Source organism: Pangasianodon hypophthalmus, chromosome 26 (assembly GCF_027358585.1).
Source record: "Pangasianodon hypophthalmus isolate fPanHyp1 chromosome 26, fPanHyp1.pri, whole genome shotgun sequence".
Classification (NCBI taxonomy): Eukaryota; Metazoa; Chordata; class Actinopteri; order Siluriformes; family Pangasiidae; genus Pangasianodon; species Pangasianodon hypophthalmus.
The window spans coordinates 8338678-8356780 of record NC_069735.1 but is presented as its reverse complement, the minus strand read 5'-3'; the positions used below and the strand labels follow the sequence as shown (position 1 = coordinate 8356780).

Sequence of the window (18103 nt, the reverse complement as noted above, 5' to 3'; positions counted from 1 at the left end):
CAAGACAAAATTATCCAAAATAAGTGTTGGAGATTAAAATTAATGATAAGGAGTGCCAGTGTAAATGTCTCAGCTCAGTAATCTTAGAATAGAATATGTACATAAAATATGTAGAAGTCATAAAATGGCTACTTTATATCCAGGGAGGGGAAATAAGGGTTTTATTTTTGGTATTTAATATATTTAATGTGCATATATAAACTTCAAATTTCCACACATATTATCTTTTTTCTTTCTACTTATAAATACGAACAAAAAAGTATGCATTCGTAAGCATTAACAAAGATATATATATATATATAGGCCAAGTAAACACCTTGAACTCTTCGGCTGTCCTTGGTCTTGTGGGATGATCCCGGTATGCAGTGTTTAGTACCGAAAGTGGTCCAAGGAAGGACAAGGAAGGTAAACCGGCGACAGGGTCATAGGCGTCATAGGCGCCCAAGGCTTATTGATGCACGTGGGGAGTGAAGGCTAGCCCGTCTGGTCTAATCCCACAGAAGAGCTACTGTAGCACAAATTGCTGAAAAAGTTCATGCTGGCTATGAAAGGTGTCAGAACACAGTGCATTGCAGCTTGCTGTGTATGGGGCTATGTAGCCACAGACTGGTCAGAGTGCCCATGCTGACCCTGTCCACCATCAAAAGCACCTACAGTGGGCACCTGAGCATCAGAACTGCACCATGGAGCAATGGAAGGTGGCCTGGTCTGATGAATCGCATTTTCTTTTACATCATGTGGAAGGACGGGTGCGTGTGCGTCACTTACCTGGGGAAGAGATGGCATGAGGAAGCACTATGGGAAGAAGGCAAGCCGGCGGAGGCAGTGTGATGCTCTGGGCAATGTTCTGCTGGGAAACCTTGGGTCCTGGTATCATGTAGATGTTACTTTGACATGTACCACCTACCTGAACATTGTTGCAGACCAAGTACACCCCTTCATGGTAACAGTATTCCCTAATGGCAGTGGCCTCTTTCAGCGGGATAATGTGCCCTGCCAGACTGCAAAAATTGTTCAGGAATGGTTTGAGGTACATGACAAAGAGTTCAAGGTGTTGACGTGGCCTCCAAATTCCCCAGATCTCAATCCGATCGAGAATTTGTGGGATGTGCTGGACAAACAAGTCTGATCCATGGAGGCCACAGCACACCTTCAGAGGTCTTGTGGAGTCCATGACTTGATGGGTCAGAGCAGTTTTGGCAGCACAAGGGGGACCTACACAATATTAGGCAGGTAGTTTTAATGTTACGGCTGATCGGGGTGTGTGTGTGTGTTTGTGTGTGTGTGAATACACAAGTCTGTTATCAACTCTTTCACAAGTCAGTAAGTCAGTGACTCATACCAGTGTCACACACTCACATGGCACTGCCTTGTCAGTATCATTGTTGTGGGCCACTGTGCAAATACGATTTTTTTCTTTAGAGGTCAGTGCAGTAAGCAACACAAAGCAGAGAGAGAGAGAGAGAGAGAGAGAGAGAGAGAGAGAGCATTGTGTGTGTGTGCTTTGAGTGAAAAAATAATTAGTCACTTTTGCACTTCTTCATCTATGTCTGACAAACTCTTGATGAGGTCACCAGTGGTGGTCCTGTGGTGGACATTTTCCACTAATGGATGATGTAGAAAGGTAAAGGAAGACTGACATATTGTGCATAGCAAGAGATGAGTTAGATTCAGCATGGTGGAGCAGGTAGCGATTCCACCACACAGCTCCAGGGTCCCCTGATCCAGGGGGGTAACTCTCTGTGTGTCCGAGTGGGTTTTCCCTGGGAAACCCCACCGGTTTCTTCCCATGAGGTGTTTGGCTATACTAAATTGCCTGTAGGTGTGAATAAGTGTGAATACGTGTGGTGTACGGTGCCCTGTGATAGACAGACTGGCGATGGACAGGCATCCCATCCTCACACTCAGTGAACTCTAGACAGGATCCAGATCCATCGTGACCCTGATCAGGATAAACCAGCTACTGAAGAAGATGATGATGATGACTTTTGCACTTTTCCAGAAACCAATCCTCAGCTGTCATGTCTGACAAACTGATGAGGTCACCAGTGACGGACATTAGGGCTGACTAAGTTCTAAATTGTGCATAGCAACAAATGGGATAGAGTCAATAATTGTACAAGTACAAAGTGACTTATAGTGTATAATAATGGGTGAACATAATGAAAGGACCATTAGGTGTAGATACAGTGTACCTAAGAAAACAGGAACTGAGTGTGTAGAAAGTGATAAGTGAAAAAAAAGTGGGAAATGATTGTTAGTAGTACCCCTAAATGACCACCAGGTGGCATAAAGACACATTTCTCAGCCTGGTTAAAATCAAGACCCCAAACTACAGACAGATATTTTGTAATATCCATGCACAAACTGTGCGTTTGTCATATACACTTGCTTCAGTGTATATATGTTGATAAATAAAGAGATTCGTGCTGTTTAACGCTCATCACATGAAGTCAGTTGATCCTGTTACAAGGCGGGGCTTCGGGGTGACGTCACGCGCTCATTTGCATATCCCTGGGCATATATTGGGCTCTGCGCAGTAGCGCGCCACATTGCTGCAACCCAGAGTTATCCGAGGTCTCAAACGCTAACTGGTCTATATAGGTATGCATTCTGATTTTTTTTTCTACTTGTCGTATTCATGATTGCTGATGGTGCTACAGATTGATAGTTTGTTCAAAGATGTGATTATGCTATTTGATGCATCATGCTATTTGATGCATGTTATGCAAAGGAGTACAAGAATGAATCAGTGAAGAATGATGGATTTTTTAAAAAAAAATGTATTTTGTTATAGCCTGTTTCATTGTGTGTGTAAATGAGGAAATCAGGTCCACTGACACATTTCCTTTGTTGCATGTGCGCCTTTGTGCTGCAGGCTGTTAATGCATGCTGATTAGTCACTCTGGTGCCTCATACCTATAAATGCATGAATAAGATAACGGATATGTGCATGGGACAGCAGGCTTGGGGTGTGACTAAAACGTTAGAGTCCTCTATTTTAGAGATTAAGCCAGGATGGGCGGTGGTTCCTACCAGACTGTGTGCGCACGAGCGTTGAATTCGCAAATCTTTGTGCGCGCACGTGGGGGTGCGCAAAAATGTCTGATCATAAAAAAAAATCATAATGCTAATAATAAGTTATTCCCCAATCGTCATATTTGCATGCATTTCCTTTGGTGCTCTTACAGTGCGAGGATGCATTGATGTGGAAATGTTCTGGGGGTTTTTTTCGGGGTTATTTTTTCAGACGCCATTCAGAAAGGGTGCGGTTTTGTTCTCTCTTGTGTGGTCAGTGCAGTCACTGTGGCTGGACAAAAGCTCACAATGTGAACTACACAAGGTGCTTTAATGAAAAGAACACTGTAGGTGGTTTAAATGATTTTCTCCAAAGAAAAAAAAAGACTAAAATCAATTTTGCACTTTTTTTTTTTGTCTCCTGACAGACACTCAGCAACCATGTCTGACAAACCCAATCTCGATGAGGTCACCAGCTTCGACAAGAGCAAGCTGAAGAAGACTGAGACTCAGGAGAAGAACCCGCTCCCATCTAAAGAAAGTAAGGAAGTCCTTTTTTTTAAAAAAAAAAACGGTCAAAATGGCATTGCAGAAGGCCTTGTATAATAGCTCTGAAAGAGAGGAAGTGATTTCCAGCATTATTGTGCAATAAAACTGAGTTGCGTGTAGCACAGAGAACCTGTTATGAAAAAAATGGGTGTGGGCCAAAGCCATGATGGCATCTAATTGTCCTTTTTCTCCTGCTTGTGCAGCCATCGAACAGGAGAAGCAGGCGACATCGTGAAGACCCCAAGCTGCCATCATGCACTGTGCACACCCCCTTTCCCACACATTGCCTTCTTTTTGTTCACTTCTTTTAGCTGTATAACTCTGTAACCAAAATGTCAAAAAAAAACAAAAGGAAAAAAAATGCTAAAAAGAAAACCCTAAAGCTGCCATCAACGTTGGGTGGACCTGAAATCATCCTCCACCAACAGCCAGAAGACGAAAACCATCCACCCACCCCCCTTTTCCAAACCAGCAATGAAAAAGTGCGCTTCTAACGCTTTGGCGCACGCAGCTTGGATCCATCTGGCTTCCATGGCCTCGGCTATTGGCGTAGAGACAGAAGAGGGGCAAAGGACAAAGGGGGCGTGGCTTCGGAATGTGGACATTCCCAAAAATTTTCATTGACCAATCGGGGTATGGCTTTATGTCAACGTGTGACCAGCTCACCATTTTGTGGCGTTGCATTTCTTTTCTTTCTTTTTTTTTTATTAAGAAATTGAGTTTTACAGTAAAATGCACAATATTTGGTTTTTGTATGTCATCAATGATTAATACCTTCTTGTTAGCGCTGCTTCAAGCAAATGTTTTTTGATTGACACAAAAGAGGAAGAGGAAACAGTGGAAGCCACCTAGATGGGGAAACATTCCTAAGGCACAAGAGGGTTTTTTAAAACTGATTGTACCCTTTTTTTGTACGTGTGGGTTTTTTTGGGGTTGCTTTTTGTGTTGCGCCCAATCTCAATTGTCCTGTTGTATGGAAGCTGTCAATTCTGGAAATGAAAATTTCCATGTGGTCGCTTTCAAGCGTTGATGAAATTGGTTTTTTTTTTTGTTTGTTTTGTTTTTTTCCTTGGGTTTCTGTAATACTCAGCAAACCATGTTATTTTGCCACAAACCCATTCTCAAAAATGGAAAAAGGAACGTGTTGTAATAAAGCCTTTGTTATCAAAATGCGTTTCTGCCCCATTGTTTACTTTCACTTACACTTTATAAGGCTATTTTCTAGGAATTCATAGCATGAGAGGTTTTTAACAATACATCAGAAGTAGGTAGTGTTGAATCTATTCAGAGTCAACATTTTCCTTTAGTGTTAATGTTTGTGCACATAAAGGAGAGCTGCTAATTGAATAGAATATCCAACAATGTCGTTCTTCATGACGTACTAAATAAGTCAAAAGATTCAAATCAGTTTACGTCAATTTGGTGGAAATATATGGAGTGTCTCTCCAGTGTCTGTGAGCATAAATCCGAGTAGCTGGCAGCGAGGCTTCCTGACTCGCAGGTGGTGGTTTGGCATTCAGACCATCCAATTAGTGTGCGACTCTGTGCTGTGCATGCTGCGTTTCAAAGCCTGCTTCCTTTACCTAAGATTAGTGTTTACCTGCAAAGCTTTTTAGCATTACCTGAGTTAGTGTTCTCTAATTATATTCCAAAAAAATGGCCTACATGAAGGTTCATACCATTCCAGTTCTATGAAATCACTGACTTAAGTGAAGCGTCAGCCCTAAAGTCAATATAGCTGATTCATGACTTGTACACATAAGTGAGTTTTAATATTTAGGGTATGACCGCCGGCCTACACTAGTGTGACCGTCTAGCCTGATAACGAATTCTGTTGCTTGACGCTATACCAGTGTTGATGACATCATACAAAAATATTTCTAGATTTTTTTTTTTTCAATTTATGAATTGTTTTGATTAAGTACTAAATGAGAGTGATCCTCCTAACACTTTTCCTAACTAAATGATTTAATGTTTCTACTGCTACTACAGTGTTACGTATGTAATGCCATCTCCTTTAAATGAGACTGCAACAAATTGGATGTATTCCATAACAAGATATGAAAATATCTGTAGCATTTAAATTCACCAATCTCAATCTGCCAATTTCTTCATACTTTCCAAACAGCAGCTTAGCAGTCTCTGTCTGTATATTAGCTCTGTCACTACATGACCTAACAACTAATTACCTCATTTGTAAGTGAACAATAACCTTCCACAAACCACGTTTAGCTAGTTTAGCCAGATCATGATGCTATCAAACCCACGGGCCTACTACCTAGGGCTAGCTAACAAATAAAAAGAAATTATTATACTAAATTATACTAATTATAATAAAAAATTATTTTACTTTGTAACAAGAAATGTTAATAGAAATCCAACATTATACAAAAATATTAACTAACCAGCTAGCTGCTAATGTTTATCCCTAACAAGTTTAGCTACTTAAAGTTAGCAAGTTTCCCAAAATGAAGCTAGCTAATGCTGGGATGATGTGTCATGTTTTGATGTGAGCTAGCCATTGAATTATCTATCTATCTTTGACTGTAAATCAGTATATTTATGATTCAGCTAAGCTATACCTGAGCTTACATATGTACAGTGTAATTTTTTCATGCACTTTACTTGGTTGTCTGTTCTTCTTACTTGACCATGACGTAATAAGCTTTTTCTGCTCTGTAACACAATCTGACACACTTAGCACACAGATAATCTCATATGCCTGTGTAAGTGGATTGGTCTTAAGTCAGTTGGTCTTAATACTGTATTAATCTGTTGCACAAGTGGAGTTGTGCTGGATGGGTGGAGGCTGGAATGTTCTTGAGTGTGTATTTACAGCAACTTCACAAGCAGAAGGCTTGAAAAACACCTTCTGCATTGTTCTGTTTTCTCTCTTGCTTTCTTACACACCTTCTTTCCACACCTCCTCCTTCCAGAAAAGATGTTAATTAAAGATTCCCTGCCTGCGGGGAGCTTCATGCATGTACAAATCAACTATAATAGCACATTACACACCCTTTGCTGATGTGCTGCAGCGATAAAGACAAGAAGTAGTAGAGATGCTTCTACCCCGAAGGTAAACAGATCCAGACATGCCTTAGGAATTTAGGAAAAGCTATAGAGACGATCCTGAGGAAAGCATAGTATCCCCCTGAACTTACATATAACTTTACTACCTCATAAATTCGGTGGTATCCCGATACACAAAAGTGATTTTGTTTAAATTGATTTTAAAAAAGCTACAGTTATTAACCCCGCCCCTCACACTAAACCTAGCTCGTTGTAACTTTTCTTAATTGGATTATCTAAATTCCTACAAATTTGCAATCATTACACCATGTTGAAATAGTGTTATAACGGTCAAATAAGTAAGGAATAAAATACACGACAGGGCATGCTGTTATAGGAAACTAATCAACACTGGGGTAGTGTGAGACGGCCTGATGCAAAATAAATTGTTTTCCTATAACTGCAAATCCCGAAGTGTTTTATTCCTCTTCTACCATAGTGATTTATTAACGAACAACACTTCACACTTTTTAACCATTTATAATTACTGTTATAATTTAATGTTATGTCATCCATGAGACAAAGTAGTTCTAGATTTCATTTACATTATAGCAGCTATAAATAGTCACTCCTTCATCAGACTCTCTTTTTTCTTTCTCTTGAAGATCATAAAAATAATTTTTAAAAAATTATTTTAATGCAGCTTTTCATGTTACAGAGAAACCAGAAAACGCAAACTCCTCTGTCTAGAAAACTTTCCTGTGGTGGAAAATGTAATGTTACACTGGAGCACTGACACTGGAGACTCCTTCCATTAATGTTCAGTGAGTGTCTCCTTACAGAAATCCTCACCACATCAATGATTAGATGTTTTTCTTTGGTAAATAACACATTTTTTTTAAACCACTTATTTATTAGACTTAGCTTATGTGGAGTATGCACCATAAAAGTCCCTGTGAATGAGTAGTAATGATTAACGTATTAGAACGGGTGCATTAGTATTAAACTATTGCTTATATTACAGCTGGAACTATTGTCAGAGCTGCTGTTATAGAAAATAAATCCACACTACACTTTCAGATTTAAGAATCCAACAGTGCTGTGGTAAAATTGTTTTATAATGGCCCAATGAAGAGTATTACAACCGGCAAAAGAAAATAAATTTCTTAGTTATAAATTAAAGGTTTGGTTACCACAGATTGATTGAGCAACAATCAATTCACATTTAGACTGATCATAGAAAATGGCTATAAAATGGATATAAAACAGTGTCTTGTGTAAGTCTTGTATTTATAATGCACATGAACTATGAAAGACCGCAGGTGCTAGCTGACCTCCAGCTCAACCTCAAACACTGGGAGTTTTATTTAAGATCAAAACCTCTACAGATTACCAATCTGTTCATGAGGACTGAGATGGGGATACTAGATAAAATCTAGTTCTACTGTTATTTGTCCACTGATCTTTCTGCCTCATCTCAACCAAAACCAGTGGGGGGCATTTAGCTTTTCACAAGCTGTTGCACATAGGATTGTGGCTCAGTGCCATTTCATGACTAATGTTTTGGTGCAAACTGCCAAGAATATCCATGTCTTTGATATGCTTTCTAGCTTAGGTTCCATGGCGTAGTGATGGCAGTCATTTACTTTTGTCAATGTTACTACAGTGTGATTGTATATACTGCAAACTAATCATTGGAATTATTCCACTTAAGCTCTAGTAATATTATGTATAGACAATATCTTCCACTAAGAGATGAGATGATTCTACATTGTTAATTTGATGAACAATAAAGCATCTTTGAAGCATTCGAAGCAATGCAGTACAAATCTAACAAATATTGGAAAAAAATCAATTCCGATATGGACCCACTCTCATTATCATTCCCATAGCTGCTGACTCGCTGCGACTAAAATATTAATCCCGTCATCCTCTGCTGAACATCATTCCGTCTGTTGATCATGATGGCACACTGAATTAGCCAAAGTAAACAGAGAGCCGAGCTCTTGTTTCCATGGCGACTCGGGGCAGAAAGCATCGTTGTTGAAGTCACTTTCAGCGTGGATCAGAGCAGCCACTCCTGCGTCTGCACATGCCATAGCTCTAGCTATAACAGGAAGCTCTCCTGATGGAAAACCGTGTACCAGAAAGATCTTTGGCTCTGATTACACAGGTGATATTTTTGGTTTCTCAAAGAATAAATTACATGGCTATAGTTCCTCATTGGATTAGGATGCATTTGTTTTGGTATTAGAGTAGTATCATATGCACTCTCATCAACATACTGCTTTTATTCAGATAAAAATAGATGGAGGTAGAGATCCTGACAAGTACATTGTAACTTAACCAACCCAAATCAGCCAAAGTTCTGAAGGTTTTCATGGCTTCCTTCCATAACTTTCCTGATTTACATTCCAGCGGCTGGTTTTTGAGGTTTCATCTTGGGCTTGTTACAAGCTCGTTACATAACAGACACCGCTTGAGCTATTTGCAATGATCACAACCACAGCAACCTTGTTTTGTTCCTCATCGTCATGAACGTTGCTAACATCAAAGTGAGATGACCTTTTACAGCTCAGCAGGAGACCTCATGTAAGATAATAAAGTAAAATAAAACCTTGAAAGAAAATGGTATAAGAACAATAAAAGATTAAATATATGAACAAGAAATGAACATCATTACAGGATAAAATATTTTCCAAAAGGCCATTAATCAAAAAATTTTCCAAGACAGATTTGCTTTATAGTAAATTTTATTGAGATTTTGGGCTATGTTGAAAAAAATACTAAGCCTACACCCTTAAAAATTCAGTAGAATTTGTCAGTGGAATAAACATTTTGGGTTCCTCAAAGAGCCTATTAATGGATAACCATTTTTTGTTGGTTTCACATTGAACAGACGAATCATTTAATACCATTTAAACCATGTAGAAAGTTTTTTTTATGGTGGGAAATGTTTACTCATTTCATCGTGGCACCAACCCCATGCAGTAAAAGGCTCTTTTTGGACAATAAAAGATGTTTTTCTATGGTGTTGCACTAAAGAACGTTTTCTGGGACCTTTATATTTTAAGAATGTTCAATACACTATGTTCAATTTCCATGTGCTGTGATTAATGGGTTGACAGGTTTTTTTGACAAAGGTTTGAATCTTGTTTATAAAAGGCCCCAAGATTAAGATAAGGAATTTGGAAAAACGTAACCGCTGAGGCTTCATTGCGGATCACTGTGTTTATTCTGTCGTCTCTCCAGGCCTCATCATGCTCTTGAGCCTACATTGTCCCTGTCTTGGGGCGTTGGTGGGTCTGTAACTGCATTATAGAAGAGAAAAAGCTGCTGATGGTTCATGGGAAGTACTCTGCATGCCGTTTCTTTCCCATTAGTCCTGACCGAGCTGAACAGTGGCGCGGTTGTGGGATGGACAGATTTCCGCTGAGTTAATGCATCGCTGGCAGGAAATAGCGATCAATATTGTTGATTTGGACTTTCAGATCAAGAGCTGTAATGCTCTGTATTCCTATAGTCAGGATATTGTAGATGAAAAACATTGTTGGTCATGTATGAGTGTGTGTCCACTTTTCCACTGGACAGTTCTCAACACGGTACTGTTACTAATGTGAATCCTGAACTAGTCGTACCCTGGTCAAGCATCTGTAGACCTATTAATTTTTGCAAAACATATCCCTGAAAGTAACTGGAGGTTGTGGGGGTGGTGACACTACTTCCCTTGTTTCCTATAAGCGAAACCAAAGATTGGTATCATCTCTAACGGATTGTTCAACTAAACAATGCTAATAATGACACAAAGTTAAAATGGCCAGGTTGCTAGCTTACGCTAGCAGCTTCCATATAGTATATTATTGAGCCATCTCTAGATAAACTATTTTTTTATTCTTGCAGTCAGCTCTCAGTTTCCTAGAGTCTACAGTTGTTGATTTGTGTGTACGTGTTTCTGAAAACTAGGTTCATGTCAGTCCACATTCACTCATCCACTCCAGTTTCCTCTTCACAGCAACACACATCCTTTGTTTGTGGCTTTCAAAATGAGGGTGTCAAATTGTCTCACTTCCTTTATTGTGTCTTGATCCCTCATTATAGAATTTTTTTGCCTCTAAAAATGTCCTCCCTTTACCTAGACTATACTGTATTAACCCTAGCTGGGATTAAGTGGTAAGTAGGCTAGATGTAAATGGGCTAGAATGCATAATGCCAGCATTAATCATTTTGAAACTTGAAGATGTTAAACATTCTGAAACTAGACACAAAAGAGGCAGAGGCATCTCTGGCGAGTGCCACATCGGAGTTAATCACATCGAAATCCTGTGCCTGAGATAGAGAGAGAAACCGTGGGCTTAATTACCCGCAAGCTGTTTAATAGCAGTGCTAGAATCAGGCCTTAGGCTTTAATTAGAGCAGTGCATAAGGCAGCAAGTGCACTTTGTGTCATCTGATGCATAGCCTTTGATCAGCACTTTCAGGAAGGAGGATGTGTTTTGGAGCGTAGCAACTACAGCCACACCTAGGCCTAATGAATCTGTTTAGTAACAAGATACAGTATTTCATAGCTTTTCATAAATGTAAAAAAAGAAAAAAATAGAGTGCGGATTTATTGCACCCAGGTAAGAAATATCATGGCTACTCAATACGGCTATTTGCAAATAGTACATTTTGTACACTTTTCTGGCCACATGCTTCAGAATGCTAAAGGTTGCGATCCAATCGGCTCTTACTGATGAAAAATAGCACTAATTATGGTGTAGTAGCCATGGTCTCTAGCCATGTAGTAAGGCTAGCTATTATGTTAGGTCATTAAATCATGTAGCCAAATTCATTAGGTAACCTAATGTCTTGTCAATGACTAATACATTTTTATTTTCACATGGCTGCAAATAGCATCTGACTTAAAAACAATTAATCTGCCTATATTTATTCTTTTTCTATTTTTATTTTTTATGATTGTATGATTTTTTGTGATTGTAACTTAAACAAGGTTCTTTAGCTTTTTGGTTCTGTGGTTCAACAAGCCATTGGACTTATAATACTATGCTAACATACAAATAATAGGATACCATGCATTATTATTGGTTATTATAGGTTCAAATCAGGGACACTGAACATGCGTAGCTCAATACACTTTAACACAGTGTCTAAGGTCATTTATTTCACAACTCCAGGACACAAATGTGTTTGTCATAACCCTGGCTGGTTTGGCTAGGACTTAGTAATTTGTTATTTATCACTTGGCATTTCCTCTTCAGTATGTGTGTTCTTAGTTACCGACACCAAATACCCAAAAAGCAATAATAATATGCTTTGCTTTGCTGTGCTTACATCCTGTAGCCTTTTTATGTGAGTAGGATTCTTATGAGTTTCTGATTGTATCCCCAGATCTGCAACACACATTATATCTAATTCCAGGAATAAAGATGCTGTGTAATGGTGCAAGTAAGGCTAAACTGGCTTAGTTATGGTTTCACTTAATATGTAGACAAAAGCTTTTCAATATGATATACAGCCTCTGTGTGAATCAACAGTAAATGATTCAGCTTTGCCGCTAAGCTTGAAGGACTTTGCAGTGCAATTACAAAAGGACTATTTTGTTTGCTTAGTGTATTTAAGCTGAATGTAATATTGCAACTGTTACATAATATGAGTTTACTGTCTCCCTTCTTAGAAAAGGTATTGGGCCTCATAAGGGATCGATCTTTCAATGGCCTGCAGAACAAAGCTGACCTGGAAAGGAAATGAAAAAAAGGTAAAATAAATAAATAAATAAATAAATAAATAAATAAATAAATAAAGGTAAGGTTATATGGTAGGAAACCCCTTATAGGCATGGCTTTTTATTCAGTTATTCATCTTAAAGCAAATTATTCGGTAACACTTTACAATAACAGTACATGAATAATCATGCACTAATATTTGAATTAATACTCACTTAAATATTAACTATTGATGAGTTAATGGATAGATGCACTATCCATTCATTTTCTGTACCTCTTATCCTACACAGGGTTGCGGGGAGCCTGGAGCCTATCCCAGGGGACTCAGGGCACAAGACAGGGTGCCAAACCATTGCAGGGCACAATCACACACACACACACACACACACACACATAATTTAGAGATACCAATCAGCCTACAATGCATGTCTTTGGACTGGGGGAGGAAACCAGAGTACCCAGAGGAAACCCCTGAAGCACAGGTAGAACATGAAAACTCTGTGCACACAGAATGGAGGCAGGAATCAAACCCCCAACCCCGGTGCGAGGTAAATGTGCTAACCACCAAGCCACCGTGTGCCCCAAGGCATGTACCAATTACAAACTAATGAAGCGCTAACCTTAACTACAACATGAGTCTTATGAATTCATTCATGCGTGAATAACAACCACCTTAAATACATGTTAGTACATGTTTGTCAGTTAATGTATTAATTAACTAGGGGTAACTAAATCAAACATGCTCTATAAGCAAGAATATTAATTAAACATGCATTATTTCAAAATGTTTATATAATTTGCCATGAAACATCATTGGATGACGCTGGATTACTTTCATAATTTACATTGATTCTCCCTATTGAACGTAGAAAGAAGCACTAATAATAAACACCAATAATTTCATCTCAACCCACAAAAATTGTGGGTTAAAATGACAGAATTGCCAGAAGGCCACTATTAAGCTTTCAGCCACTGCATTTGGTGGTACTTGCTAGGTTAGTTAGGATGCTATGAATAGAGGCTTGTACCAAATTAACAACTATACATTACAGCAAATTTGCTAAATTGCCAGTATATCAATTTCAGGGAGTTGAAGAAACACAAAACAAAACAAAATAATATGCTATAAGACTTGAATACTTGAGCTAGTCATAAGCTAGCATATGAACTAATAGGATTGACTAGCTGTTGGACACTTGTTTTTTTTGAGCCTGTTACCTCTTTTTGTATGTGCTTCGGTTATGGAGCTTATCTGGCTGGCATCTAGCAGTCAAGGTTAACTGTGCTAGCACTGCCAACACCAACCACATTCCACTGGCACAACCTATATTCGCTAGTCGTAAATTAAACAGTGCTGGAACTAAACACAGCTCCACTAAAAGTGAAAAAGGAACTTTTTGCCTATTATGTGGCCCAGTTTCAATTTGTATCAAAGATTCGAGAAACAGGAACATCTTGAGACACTAAAGAAATAAAGCATTATTGCTATTACCATAATTGCTGAGGAATTAGACGGTCTCAGAGCACCACAGGAAAACGCAAAGGCTATTTTTAACATGTTACTCATTCAGTAGAATCACACTGCTTAACATTAACATATCTTTCAAAAGCTATGAGCTTTTTCTGTTAAGGCAGCAAAATAGACCACCATGCTGCTTTATTCTTTCGCTATTTAGCATTTTTCTTTTTTTGATGGTGGCACAAACACAGGAAGTGGCACTGTTCCAGATCTGGCAGATTGTATTCATTACCTTACCGCATGTGTTACAGGCATTTTTTTGGGTGCAGTGCTGTATATGAAGCTAAAACTAGAAATGCTTCAAAACCAGACTAAATTATGTCAGGAATTTTCTTAAACATTGAAGACCTTATTACAAGAACCAGTAGCCTATGAAGTATTGTAGTATATTTAGAAATGCTTGGTACAGTATACCATAATGTATAATATATTCCTAGAATCTTATAGAATATAGAGATCTATATGGACTGTATATTAGAAAACAAAAGCTAAATCCCACATATTACAACATATTCGAAGGCAAACATGTTCAATATTATAGGCTTCCTTTACACTAGCATTCTTAAGCCAATGCTCAGCTGAATCTCATGTAACACATATAATCCTTTAAATTTGTTAACGCGACAACAAGAACTATTTGTTTTTCTATGTATCGGTGCATGTGCAGACATGCTCACACACTCTCTGCCTTGTATTTGGAAGTGCCAAGGCATGCAAGGAATTGCAAAACAGATTTTATTTTGTCTGAGCTAAGAGTGGATCTTCTTATTGATACCAGGTTGCATCTGACTGAGTGCAAGAAAGTTTTACCTAAACTTGTCTTTGAGTCGTATTACAGCATCGAATTACTTTCTAATACAGTGTTTTGTTTTTTTTTTGCTCAGTATGACCTTCGTGACGTAATTTGAATTGTCAGGAGAACAAACAAAGCTTAAAAAGAGTGTAAAACAACGTCTTTTTTTTAACACAGACAGGGCAGGGCACTAAAACAGTACAACACAAGTACACTACATACAGTATAATCCTATACACACACACACACACACACACTATGTATATATAAAACACACTATAGTGTTAGCCTAAATATACACCATATACTGTATATTGGAAAACAGAAGGCAAATCCCATGTTATAACAGAATTGTGGAAAAAACATGGTTGATAACGTAGGTATTTCATTAGCTCAATGACTCTAATTGTTATGTGTAAACAAAACCTGCATTGAGGTTAAAGTACCATGTATTGTGGCTCTTTTTTTCCCATGCTTGAATAAGGCTCTCTACAATAGGTATATAATACCAAAGCAGAAGTCATGCTTTCATTTCCCCCATTGTCACAGTGTGCAGTATAACTGGAACGTTGTCTTGTATTATACAATCACACAGCACCCCCTCCAGTGACACCAGCTGCTAGTGTGGGTATGTGAGTGCAAAATGGTGGTAAGGATGTCACCCAATCAAAGCACATTCTGTCATATGAGGCCAAAGAGAAACAGGAAGTTTGGGGGTGTAGAGGCAGCATCGTTCTGTGTTGTTTCTCTGTCTCTCTGACTTCCTCAACCGACCAGGGATCAGCAAGTGGCTTGGTCCAGCCTTGGTGCTGTTACCATGACCCTGTTACTTCCACTAGACTGGCAACTGATCTGAAGGACTCGCAAGCTGTGATGTGGCTAAATGTTAACCTCAGTTTCTGATCTCAGGCTGAGTTTTGAAGCCTGCAGCAAAGAGTCTGAAGCATAAATAATTCTAGTCTGGCAAAGAACTACTACCCATAATAGTTGAACACTTGGTAGCTTCTACTATCAAACTACAAATTATCGCTGGTGTAGATGAGAAAATCTCAGCTCATGCATATTAAAGGTATAGTCAATGAAATTGAAATAGAAATTCAAAATTTAAACAAATACAACCCCACCTTTCAGTGTTTCCCCTAAAACCATGACTCCAAACAAAAACCAATATAAAGAATATAGCCTAAAACCCCTGTATTGCAGTGCAAAATTGACAGGCAAGAGGAGACGCCTTCTTGTTCAGCTTGGTTGGATGTTGGTGGTTAACATCCAATTTTTTTCCTCACATTTACAGAGACTATAATTAGAATAGGATTTTGCTGAGCAACTGTACTTGCATCAAAGCAATTTAATGCCTTCAGAGAACAGTGAAAAGTACCTGTGACTCATGAAACTAAGTCACACCTAACGACACACTAAAAGAACTTTGAACCAAATCTTTACTCATGTTTGTCTCAGAGAAAAATCTAGGTTAATTCGACAATACACTACCAGACTAAACTTGATGACATAGCAAATACAATACAGCAATTAATTTAACTGCTCAAACACTGAAGGCCATGAGATTAATAACAGATAAAGTTAACCAAAATTGCACTTAAGGCCAGGCAACTTATTATAGGTGTCCCATTTAATATGTTATGTATTGATCATTAAAATGCTCCACAAACAACAAGAATTCAGACTCTGTCTCTAAACATAATTCAAGCTTATTTTTTTTGGTAAACAGCATAACTACTATACATTACAATTTCATGAAAAACTTTAATAACATATTTCTTGCAAAGTCTATTACTGTTAGTTACTCTTGGGTACAAATGACAGTTTTACATTCTGATCTAGAGAAGAAGTACTGGTTTCATCAGGCTCTTACCCTGTCAGGGTGAAAGTTAATATGTTCTCCCTACTTCCTCTTAACTCTCAGTAAATGTAATACAAGTACAAACATGCTCATACAATCAATGAATGTAGATAACAGGTTTGAGAAGTGGAAAGTTACTGAATGATACACCACTTAAGGGCTTAAACCTTGAAGGTACCAAAAGAACCCCCTCTTAAAAACCCCTTTTTTAAAAAAAGTTGACTTGACTCACTCTGCTGGAAGTGTGTATGGAGGGGACTGATTGCACTTCCTGTTTTGGTGTTGCATTCTTTGGCAGCGGAACAGAGACGAGTGTTCTTCAGCACTCCCCCCTTTATTTCCTCTCTGCAGAGCTGTGTATCAAACACAAAGTGCACATGAAAGAGTAGCTCTGTGTGCTGTAAAACGAATGAAAGGTTTTAATTAAAACATCGCACCTGGATTTTTACTACATACATTAACAGTACAAATTCAAGTAAGATGGGATGTACTGTATATTTCGTGGCTAAAATTGCATCCATATAGTTTGAACTGACATAAAAAGGGGTCTTTAACGGCCATTTTGCAGCTGGGCCTTCAATGGGAGTCAAAACAATGCTAATCCAACGGCCATCAGCAGCTGCTACGCTCATGAAAGCGAGCTGGCCATTTCTCAGTGAGCTTTTGAGGTGGAGGAGAGGCTCACAGCCTTCGCCTTGTGCATGCCTTATGTCCTGCATGCCCACAACCTACGCCTCCTTAGCTGAATGTGTGCCTTCTGTCTTACCTCACACACACACACACACACACACGCACTGCAAAAAACAAAAGTCTGGCTGGCCCTCGGCCCAGTCTGGTTCCCCCTAAACTTTACATCATGAAAGTCTCTGGGGCTGGCAAACTATCCTACTTACTGCAGGGTGCCCCCTATTCTCGCCATTTAAAGCAACATTACCCCAAAATTAGGCACTGCATGTCAATCATACATTTTCAATCACAATTCATTAACAACCATAGACAATACATGTTTCAGGTCAATAAAGGCTTTATCTATAATGACCTATAATGATATGATACATTAATAACATGTTATAATACATTCATAACACATTATGCCTTTTGTTATATATAAAAATGCATTAAACTTTTTATTACACATAAACATAATCCATTATAATCCAATTGGCAAATAGGCAAAGATTAGACAAGACTAAATCTGTAAATATGAAGCAGGCTATGCTCAAAACACTAATAAAGATAGGCAAATAACAAAGACCTAAAATTGTCACAGACAATGTTGGAGCAACACTTTGCAAATTAATACTGAGAGTTCGGGTTATTTAAAGGGAGTAATGTGATTGCAAACAGGTGAGTGTCATTAGTAATCAGGAGTTAAGAGAGATAGGAGATTCTCTTGAGGTCATGTAAGATTGTGGGCTAAATATCATGGGAGTTGTAATCTGCAACTTTGATAAATGCAAACACAGGCGTGGCAGTAACCAACCCCCCCACAAACACACACATACACACAAACACACACACACATACACACAGAGTTCACTCCAGGAATCTTTTTCTGGTTTGACCCTTGGATCATGACCGTAGCACTCCCAGTCAAAGGCATACTGAATTTGCCCTTAGTGATGATGAGA

General features: G+C 38.6%; 1 protein-coding gene across 1 annotated transcript; it reads left to right on the top strand.

The window, feature by feature from the left end:
- The first annotated feature begins 2452 nt into the window (after positions 1-2452).
- LOC113537489 (thymosin beta-11) lies at positions 2453-4737 on the top strand. The gene is made up of 3 exons (XM_026931976.3): positions 2453-2604; positions 3447-3559; positions 3771-4737. Exons 2-3 carry the CDS (start codon positions 3460-3462, stop codon positions 3800-3802), a joined length of 132 nt encoding a protein of 43 aa, XP_026787777.1. The 5' UTR covers positions 2453-2604; positions 3447-3459; the 3' UTR covers positions 3803-4737.
- The last annotated feature ends 13366 nt before the right edge of the window (positions 4738-18103 follow it).

What these genes read in the sequence shown, in the direction of transcription:
- LOC113537489 (XM_026931976.3), top strand. Translation starts at nt 3,460, where the DNA reads ATGTCTGACAAACCCAATCTCGATGAGGTCACCAGCTTCGACAAGAGC. An exon ending in CCCGCTCCCATCTAAAGAAA is followed by an intron (nt 3,560 to 3,770) that starts GTAAGGAAGTCC and finishes CTGCTTGTGCAG; the next exon opens with CCATCGAACAGGAGAAGCAG.